This window comes from Trichoplax adhaerens, genomic scaffold, assembly GCF_000150275.1.
Source record: "Trichoplax adhaerens TRIADscaffold_1 genomic scaffold, whole genome shotgun sequence".
In the NCBI taxonomy this organism is placed as follows: domain Eukaryota; kingdom Metazoa; phylum Placozoa; class Uniplacotomia; order Trichoplacea; family Trichoplacidae; genus Trichoplax; species Trichoplax adhaerens.
In genome coordinates this window covers 13,153,047-13,163,564 of record NW_002060943.1, presented here as the reverse complement: position 1 = coordinate 13,163,564, position 10,518 = coordinate 13,153,047, and the positions used below count along the sequence as shown (strand labels likewise).

General features: G+C 37.5%; 4 protein-coding genes across 4 annotated transcripts; 1 reads left to right on the top strand and 3 right to left on the bottom strand.

Moving 5' to 3' along the window:
* Positions 1-397: 397 nt before the first annotated feature.
* On the bottom strand, positions 398-1,366 carry TRIADDRAFT_19714 (uncharacterized protein; the record flags this gene model as incomplete). The annotated part of the gene is made up of 1 exon (XM_002108361.1): positions 398-1,366. The coding sequence occupies one exon, from the start codon at positions 1,364-1,366 to the stop codon at positions 398-400; it is 969 nt and encodes a 322-aa protein (XP_002108397.1).
* A 2,433-nt stretch (positions 1,367-3,799) lies between these two features.
* On the bottom strand, positions 3,800-4,768 carry TRIADDRAFT_52834 (uncharacterized protein; the record flags this gene model as incomplete). The annotated part of the gene is made up of 1 exon (XM_002108360.1): positions 3,800-4,768. One exon carries the CDS (start codon positions 4,766-4,768, stop codon positions 3,800-3,802), a length of 969 nt encoding a protein of 322 aa, XP_002108396.1.
* A 2,344-nt stretch (positions 4,769-7,112) lies between these two features.
* Positions 7,113-8,084, bottom strand: TRIADDRAFT_18543 (uncharacterized protein; the record flags this gene model as incomplete). Its single annotated transcript, XM_002108359.1, has 1 exon — positions 7,113-8,084. One exon carries the CDS (start codon positions 8,082-8,084, stop codon positions 7,113-7,115), a length of 972 nt encoding a protein of 323 aa, XP_002108395.1.
* A 1,462-nt stretch (positions 8,085-9,546) lies between these two features.
* Positions 9,547-10,518, top strand: TRIADDRAFT_19476 (uncharacterized protein; the record flags this gene model as incomplete). The annotated part of the gene is made up of 1 exon (XM_002109090.1): positions 9,547-10,518. One exon carries the CDS (start codon positions 9,547-9,549, stop codon positions 10,516-10,518), a length of 972 nt encoding a protein of 323 aa, XP_002109126.1.

The following is a 10,518-nucleotide window of genomic DNA, read 5'->3' as shown; positions in this document are numbered from 1 at the left end:
GTGACGAAAGCTAAAACAATATAATTATTACATCAGAGATGAACTTTAGATTGAAAAATCTCTCATCTAACAAATTTTTGGCTGCAGTAGTAGCACGCCAACATTAGAGCTATTTCATTTTAGTCATTTCCGAATCGGTATCATCGTGGCTTAGCATAAAATAAAAGATTTTTAAACTAGATTTATAGGATTCTCTTTGTAAACAAATGTGATTCATTAGCAATATAATGCAATGTAGGCTACAGGAGTAGATTAGAGAAATGGAAGAGACTGGCATACGCTATCAGCTAGGAAGAAATCTCTTGTGTGTTGACTTTATTGCTATACTTGTAAGCTGAAATCAAAGGTGAAATTTCACTATTGCATGTCTTTTGTCCCGATTTTCCGCAAGGGATTACTACTGACTTTTGGAAAGTCCAGTCATTTCTTCACTGATTTCCCACAATTTTTTAGCAGCACCATCATCGCGACCTTGTGCTGCACAGTCTTTTTCACGGCAATCGGCAAAGTATTTACCTGAAACACCATTTAAAGATTCGTCTACTGCACAATAGATTGAAGTTTGAGCTCCTTGCTTGGACGTTTTAACAAAGAGCCAATACAGAGGTGCTATTAAAGCGTGCAAGAAACCGTTCTGATTTACGGATAAATGTCGACCAAGATCTGTATTGACAGCACCTGGATGCAATGAATTGGCTGTCACTCCTGTGCCCTGTAATCTTTTGGCTAATTCACGCGTAAACAAGATATTGGCCAGTTTACTTTGAAAATAAGCCGTGTAAGAATTGTAATTTTTCTTGCCATTTAAATCATCGAAATTCATCTTGCCACCACGGTGTCCTATCGACGATACTACAACAATCCTGCTGGGTGCACATGCCTTTAATTTATCCAATAATAAATTGGTTAGTAAGAAATGGCCTATATGGTTGGTGCCAAATTGCATTTCCAATCCATCGGCAGTCTCCATGTACGGGCACCACATCACACCGGCATTATTAATTAAAATATCCAAACGATCTTCATTCTTGTTAAATTGATTAGCAAAATCACGCACGGATTGTAATGATGCAAGATCGAGCTTTCGAAAGACAATATTACTACTTCCACTCGATTCAATAATTTCCTTCACTGCTGTTGTCCCTTTACTTTCACTACGACATGCTAAAATAATCCTAGCACCTCGTTGGGCTAAATCGATGGCTGTTTCTTTGCCAATGCCGGTGTTGCCACCGGTAATGACGACGGTCTTGTTATCCAGTCGAGCTTTACTACGACATGTACCACCTTGCATATAATTTCTCACTAACAACAGAGAAATGCTCGTTACACCTACAGCAGCTGCAATTCCAGGCGTGGATAACATCTTGGATGATTAGCAGAAGCAATTTTAAACTTGCCAATTTTACTCGATTGGAAAGGAAAAGGAAGACGGATAACTGTCGTGATGATGATTATTATAATTAAATAGTGGCAATCTAGTTGCAAGGGAGAGCACCCGTGATGGAGTACTCTAGTGTAGTAGAGTGTATAAAACACAGTCAGTGACAAGAGCTCCTTGACAGGCAGAATCAGCTGGCTGATGACACAATATGAACATTGCTTTTAGTCCGAAGTAGACCTGTGTACTGCTACGTGACCTTTTGCCGGTGTGACGTCATACCAGCAGTATTGGATGGCCAGGAGTGACATTACTTTTGCTAGCGATAGACAGGACTGATGAACTTGCGCTGTGATTAAACTCATCAGTCGCTGTATCACGTCGGTGTAGCACTGTACTGCAGGATTGCTGCCTATACTACTGTAAAAGTAGGTTCAAGTCCTTGCCTTGCAAAAAGAATGTCACCATTGAATGGATGCAATTCCCCCCTCCACAGTGCTTGTAAAAAGTAAATAAGGAATAGCAAAAGTGGCTGGAAATAAATCTCATCCAGATAATGTCCTAATATCCACAAGGGTACGAGTGATGAACAGCTAGGATGGTTAAGACTAAACATCATCTTACTCCAACAACGTCATTGTAATTGCCAATGGCATTCTTACAAATCCTTTTACTGAACATTTCCTCAATTGCAAGTTGCAGCTTATAGCATACAGTAAATAAAGAGAGAATAACCTATTCCCTAAGCAATTTTTGATTGCCCAGTACTGAACACTATTAAATGATGGCACCATTTAACTACGTTATTGCAATTTCCAATGGCATTCTTACAAATCCTTTTACTCATCATTTCCCAGATTGCAAGTTGCAGTTTACAAAAATGCGTAAAATACATGTCGCATTTTTCTTGGTGCTATAATGGAAACGAGGCCAAAACTAACGACATCTGTTTTACATCTAGGTGTATAGTTTAGCATACCGTAAATAAAGAGAGAATAACCTATTCCCTAAGCAGCTTTTGATTGCCCGGCACTGAACTAGACCTGAGAAAGGTTCGGTTAAACAACGTTATTGCATTTTCCAATGGCATCCTTACAAATCCTTTTACTGATCATTTCCTAGATTGCAAGTTGCAGTTTAGAGTTTAGCATACATTAAATAAATAGAGAATAACCTATTACTGAACACTATAAAAAATGATGGTACCATTTCATCCTTGTCATTGCTTCTCCCTTCCCTTTCAAAAGGCTTGACCAAGGTTGCGAATGATTTCTATGCTCTAGGTCTGTGATATACGTGTAAGCACCCATCTTAGTTTACTCCAGGAAAATATGCTGCAATGGTACGGGCAACTCCAGTTTGTACATTAAAATTAAAGGGAAATGGTTGTCCAGTATCATTCCGTAGTGATGCTACAATAATATCCAACTGCAACGCTTCGATTGATGGTGAAAGTCGAAAAATAAAATTCTCTAGCAACTCAGTTCACTTTCTTATTGCAGTGATAGGGAAATGAAGGTTGATTTGTGGAAGAAGCAAGTTAATGCGATATGGTTTAATCTATTCGTACGAGAATCCAACGAGATGCAAACGGTTGAAATAGTCATGATGCTCGTTCATTTCGTTATGTCAATACAGTCTTTCTGCATGGTCCAAGGATCTACAAACTGACTTATATAGGGTCTATAAACGAAGTGCAGTAGAATGTGGATGATCAATATGGCTTAGCGAAAAGTAACTCATGTTAAAGAACGCCAATAAGCTGGTTAGGAGGTTTACGTAGACAACTGTTATCGTCATGAACCTCAGAGTTGTCCAGGCTTGATTTCTCTCTATGCTCTATTCGTATTTCGCATAAAAAAAAATTCACATTCCAGTAAAAAAGCGATGGGTTGCTTCTCATCCACAAATAAGGCTTGCAACGATCATTTTCCATCTCAGCTCAGCCTTGAAGGAGTGCTGTGTAGGACGAATAGCTAATCTAGTAACGTACTAAGCCGGAAAGGAACCCTTTTATCACAGCATGAATTCAATTCATACGACTGTCATTCTAAATAACTCTCTTTAATCAACAACAGATAGTCCATCATCGATGCAAAACATGAAAATCATGTTCAAGTACGAGCATGAGCTCAGACAGTCAACAAGGTATTCATGAGGAATAAACCTGAAACGAACGTAGGTGTTTATTTTATCGCTAAATACATTAAATTGACCATTAATAATTCAACAATTATTCCATTCAATCAGTTTCGTTCAGTCTACTTACAATCACTGATAGACTAGAGTACGTTTAATAATATGGAAGGCAGAGTAAAACGATCAATTAAATCCACATTTCTACCAATACCAGTGCTGCGGTAAGAAATTTACAACAATTTGCTCTTACATATTCCATGACCGTCGTCAAAAGGGTTATTAATGGTTTTTGCAAAGTCCAGTCATCTCTTCACTTAGTTCCCACAATTTTTTAGCAGCTCCATCATCACGTCCTTGTGGTGCACACTTTGCTTCTCGACAATCGGCAAAGTACTTACCGGTAACACCATCGATAGATTCATCGATTGCACAATAAATTGATGTTTGAGCTCCTTGCTTTGTCGTTTTTATGAAAAGCCAATAAAGAGGCTGTACTAGAATGTTCAAGAAGCTGTTTTGATAGATTGATAAATGACGAGCAATATCAGTCTTGACTGCACCTGGATGTAATGAATTAGCTGTCACACCAGTCCCTTGTAATCTTCTAGCTAATTCATGTGTAAATAAGACATTGGCGAGTTTACTATGGAAGTAAGCCGTGTAAGAATTGTAATTTTTCTTGCCATTTAAATCATCGAAATTCATCTTGCCAAAGGAATGCAGTTTGGCTGATACTACAACGATTCTACTTGGTGCACATGCCTTTAACTTATCCAACAATAAATTGGTCAATAAGAAATGGCCTAAATGGTTAGTTCCAAATTGCATTTCAAATCCGTCTTCAGTCTCCATATACGGACACCATAAAACGCCAGCATTATTAATTAAAATATCCAGACGATCTTCATTCTCGTTAAAATGATTAGCAAAATGACGTATGGATTGAAATGATGCTAGATCGAGCTTTCGAAAGACAACTTGAGTATTACCGCTTAATTGAATAATTTCTTTGGCAGCTGTCGTCCCTTTACTTTCATTACGACAAGCTACAATAATTCTAGCGCCTCGTTTAGCTAAATCAATGGCTGTTTCTTTCCCGATACCAGTGTTGGCTCCGGTAATAATGACTGTCTTGTTATCCAGACGAGCTTTACTTCGACAGATACTACCTTGCACAAAATATCGTAGTAGTATAAGAGAAATCGCAGTGATACCAACTACAGCAGCAATTTCAGGAGTCGATGGCATGTGAGTTCAGCAATTTCAATGTCGGTGTTAGGATGGATTTTAATTGCAAATAAACAACAGAAAGTGGCTTTGATTGATTGTATATTGGGGTACGCCACTAAAACAGTAAGGATTTTCCTGCTAAAATACGCTACTTTCTCCTGCACTATTGGAATCGATTTAGTACATTATTGAACTGCCGGTGAGTGGAAAACAACAGTTGAAAATATGTACAGAAGAGTATTTATTTCTTCAGCGATGTTTACCTGTTACGATGAGACAGACAATACAAGTGCACAAATTCTACCGTACTGTATAGTATATACGCGTATTTAGGTTCATGACCTTTTTACTGCACGTCTAAAAAATCTGTGCATGGAGTTTATACTAATTACAGTGTAGTTTGCAACTTCCAAGTTGGAATAGTTGCTGTTTCTGTTAGGTACTACAGTATTGACTTTGAGAAGAAATCTACTGAGAATTTCATATGCAACCCTTTAGCAGGCAATTGAATAGCAATTGACTAACTAACCGACTAATTAACTAAAAAGTGGTATTCAGGCACCGGCGTTTTATAGTCTCGTCAGAAACTCCTGGTGCACATAAAGTAAAATTATCCTTCTAAAGTGATAGAAATTAATATAAATATTGCCATTGAAGACTTTATAGATTGGAAGTTCATATTGATATTTTAGCTTACTGTCAATAAGGAGAGAAGAAATTATTCCTTAAGCAGCTTTTGATTGCCCTAGTACTGAACACTATAAAAATGACGGTATCATTGAACAATGTCATTGCAATTTCTAATGGCATTCTTACAAATCCTTTTACTGATCATTTCCTAGATTGCAAGTTGCAGTTGATATTTTGGCATACAGTCAATAAAGAGAGAATAAACTATTCCCTAAGTGATTGCCCCGGTACTGAACTAGACCTGAGAAACGTTTGGTTAACAACATTGTTGCAATTTCCAATGGCATCCTAACAAATCCTTTTACTGATCATTTCCTAGGTTGTAAGTTGCAGTTGATATTTTAGCATACTGTAAATAAAGAGAGAAGAACTTATTTCCTAGGCAGCTGTTGATTGCCCTAGTACTAAACACTATAAAAATGATGGTACCATTTGACAACGTTATTGCAATTTCCAACGGCACTCTTACAAATCCTTTTACTGATCATTTCCTAGATTGCAAGTTGCAGTTGATATTTTAGCATACAGTCAATAAAGAGAGAATAACCTATTCCTTAAGTGATTGCCCCGGTACTGAATTAGACCTGAGAAAGGTTCGGTTAACATCGTTATTGCAATTTCCAATGGCATTCTTACAAATCCTTTCCTAGATTGCAAGTTGCAGTCGATATTTTAGCATACAGTCAAGAAAGAGAGAATAAACTATTCCCTAAGCGATTGTCCCGGTATTGAACTAGACCTGAGAAAGGTTCGATTAACAACATTATTGCAATTTCCAATGGCATTCTTACAAATCCTTTTACTGATCATTTCCTAGATTGGAAGTTGCAGTTGATATTTTAGCATACTGTAAATAAAGAGAGAAGAACTTATTTCTTAGGCAGCTGTTGATTGCCCTAGTACTGAACACTATAAAAATGATGGTACCATTTGACAACGTTATTGCAATTTCCAACGGCACTCTTACAAATCCTTTTACTGATCATTTCCTAGATTGCAAGTTGCAGTTGATATTTTAGCATATTGTAAATAAAGAGAGAATGACCTCTTTCCTAAGCAGCTTTTGGTTGCCTCAGAGTTGAACACTATAAAAACGATGGTACCATTTCATCCTTGTCATTGCTGCTCCCTTCCCTTTCAAAAGGCTTGACAAGGATGCGAATGATTTCTAGGCTCTGGGTCTGTGATATACTTGTAAACACCCATCTTAGTTTACTCCAGGAAAATATACTGCAATATTACGGTAAGGGCAACTCCAGTCTGTACCTTAACCCTTTGAACGCAGCATGAATTCAATTCATACGACTGCCATTCTAAATAACTCTCTTTAATCAACAACAGATAGTCCATCATCGATGCAAAACATGAAAATCATGTTCAAGTACGAGCATGAGTTCAGACAGTCAACAGGGTATCCATGCGGAATAAATCTGAAGCGAACGTAGGTGTTTATTTATCGCTAAATACATTAAATTGACCATTAATAATTCAATCATCATTGCATTCAATTAGTTTCGTTTAGTCTACATACAGTCACTGATGGACTACGTTTAATAATATGGAAGGCAGAGTAAATTGATCAATTAAATCCACATTTCTACCAATACCAGTGCTGCGGTAAGAAGTTTACAACAATTTGCTCTTACATATTCCATTACCGTCGTCAAAAGGGTTATTCTTGGTTTTTGCAAAGTCCAGTCATCTCTTCACTTAGTTCCCACAATTTTTTAGCAGCTCCATCATCACGTCCTTGTGGTAAACACTTTGCTTCTCGACAATCGGCAAAGTACTTACCGGTAACACCATCGATAGATTCATCGATTGCACAATAAATTGATGTTTGTGCTCCTTGCTTTGCCGTTTTCATGAAAAGCCAATAAAGAGGCTGTACTAGAATGTTCAAGAAGCTGTTTTGATAGATTGATAAATGACGAGCAATATCAGTCTTGACTGCACCTGGATGTAATGAATTAGCTGTCACACCAGTCCCTTGTAATCTTCTAGCTAATTCATGTGTAAATAAGACATTGGCGAGTTTACTATGGAAATAAGCCGTGTAAGAATTGTAATTTTTCTTGCCATTTAAATCATCGAAATTCATCTTGCCATGGAAATGCGCTTGTGATGATACTACAACGATCCTACTTGGTGCACATGCCTTTAACTTATCCAACAATAAATTGGTCAATAAGAAATGGCCTAAATGGTTAGTTCCAAATTGCATTTCAAATCCGTCTTCAGTCTCCATATACGGACACCATAAAACGCCAGCATTATTAATTAAAATATCCAGACGATCTTCATTCTCGTTAAAATGATTAGCAAAATGACGTATGGATTGAAATGATGCTAGATCGAGCTTTCGAAAGACAACTTGAGTATTACCGCTTAATTGAATAATTTCTTTGGCAGCTGTCGTCCCTTTACTTTCATTACGACAAGCTACAATAATTCTAGCGCCTCGTTTAGCTAAATCAATGGCTGTTTCTTTCCCGATACCAGTGTTGGCTCCGGTAATAATGACTGTCTTGTTATCCAGACGAGCTTTACTACGACAGATACCACCTTGCACAAAATATCGTAGTAGTCCGAAAGAAATCGCAGTGATACCAACAACAGCAGCAATTTCAGGAGTCGATGGCATGTTGACCATCATTGAGTTTTGCAGTTGCAACGCCGGTAAAAGGACGAGTTTGAATTGCAAATAAACAACAAAATGGCGTTGCTTTAGATAGGGTATAGACGTAAACCAGTCTAAATTAGATTTTACTGTTAAAATACTAGACTGTCTCCTGTATTATTCAACTCTGTTTAGTAGGTTATTTGTTTAAATAGGGTACATAGGCAAGCTAGATCAGATTTTACTGTTAAAATACTACACTGTCTCCTGTATTATTCAACTCTGTTTAGTAGGTTATTTGTTTAAATAGGGTACACAGGTAAACTAGTATGGATTTTACTGTTAAAACCCTAGACTGTTTCCAGCGTTATTCAACTCTATTCATTACGTTATTGAAGCGTCGTTGATGGTAGACTACAGAGTAAGGAGTGGAAAACATCCTAAGGGAAATAAGAGTATTTATTCAGCAACGTTTACTTTCACCAACCAGATAGACATTACAAATGCACAAACAACTAGTGTACATTAGAGTCTTTTACTATTAAGGGTCTGTAGTATACATTCGATCCCTCGACTATTTAGTCAGCAACGTAGACGACGACGAAACAGACAGACAATACAAATGCACAAATAACTAGTGCATATTATTTCGGTTCATGACCTTTTTACAGCATATCCCAAAATCTCTGCATAAGCTTTTAGACTAGTTGTAGCTGACGACTTGGAACAGTCCTGCTTTCTGCTGCCTCCTATTGACCTTGTTAGAAAGAATCGACTTTCATACACTGCCCTTTAGTCAGTTTAGTGCAAAAATCAATCACAACACTCCTTGCTCGAAAGAGCAAGTTGGCATCTGCAGACCCCTCAACAAAGTCGCAATCCTATCGTAGACTGAAAAGGCAAAATTACTGTGGTGTCGTAGTTACTATACAGGATTGAAGAGTCTATTCCACTACTGATCATTAATCTGTCGTGTTCGATCAAAATAGTTTCATTGGTATTACTGGACTGAAAAAGCAAAATTACTGTGGTGTTGTAGTTACTATACAGGAATTAAAAGTCCATTCCACTACTGATCATTAATCTGTCGTGTTCGATTGAAATAGTCTCATTGCTATTACTAGACTGAAAAAGCAAAATTATTGTGGTGTTGGAGTTACTATACAGGAATTAAAAGTCCATTCCACTGCTGATCATTAATCTGTCGTGTTCGATTGAAATAGTCTCATTGCTATTACTTGACTGAAAAAGCAAAATTATTGTGGTGTTGGAGTTACTATACAGGAATTAAAAGTCCATTCCACTGCTGATCATTAATCTGTCGTGTTCGATCAAAATAGTCTCATTGCTATTACTAGACTGAAAAAGCAAAATTACTGTGGTCTAGTTACTATATAGGAATTAAAAGTCCATTCCACTGCTGATCATTAATCTGTCGTGTTCGATCAAAATAGTCTCATTGGTATTACTTGATCAAATCGTCAATATGCTATCGACTACTGAAATTGCAGCGGTTGTTGGGATCGCTGGTGTTTCAATCTTCCTTTTAAGATGCTATTTGAGAGGTGGTTCATGTCGTAGTCAAGCTCGACTGGATCATAAAACAGTTATTATTACTGGTGGTAATACTGGCATCGGTAAAGAAACGGCTATCGATTTAGCTAAACGAGGTGCTCGAATTATTTTAGCTTGTCGTAGTGAAAATAAAGCCATGGATGCTATTAGAGATATTATTAAGTTAAGTGGAAATAGTAATGTTGTCTTTCGAAAACTCGATCTTGCATCGTTCCAATCTGTACGTGATTTTGCCAAGCATTTTAACGAGAATGAAGCTCGTCTAGACATTTTAATTAATAACGCTGGCGTGATGATGTGCCCGTACACGCAAACTGCAGATGGATTTGAAATGCAATTTGGGACCAATCATTTAGGCCACTTTTTATTAACGAATTTATTATTAGATAAATTGAAAGCCTGTACACCAAGCAGAATTGTCGTTGTCAGTTCCAAAGCTCATCGACGTGGCAAAATGAATTTCCATGATTTAAATAATCCCCAAAATTACGACCCTTACACTGCATATTTTCAAAGTAAACTGGCCAATGTTTTATTTGTTCGTCAGTTGTCTCATAGATTACAAGGCACTGGTGTTACTGCCAATTCGTTACATCCAGGCGTAGTTCATACCGATCTTCTTCGCCATTTCTCTATCTATCAAGTCGGCCTCTTCAATTTTTTATTAGCACCCTTATTTTGGCTTGTACTGAAAACATCCAAACAAGGAGCTCAAACCACCATCTATTGTGCAGTCGATGAGTCATTAAATGGAGTAACTGGTGAATACTTTGCTGACTGCCGTCAGAAAGACTGTGCACCGCAAGCTTGTGATGATGGCGTGGCTAAAAAATTGTGGGAAGTAAGCGAAGAATGGACTGGATTCTCGAGTCGGGATTCGTAA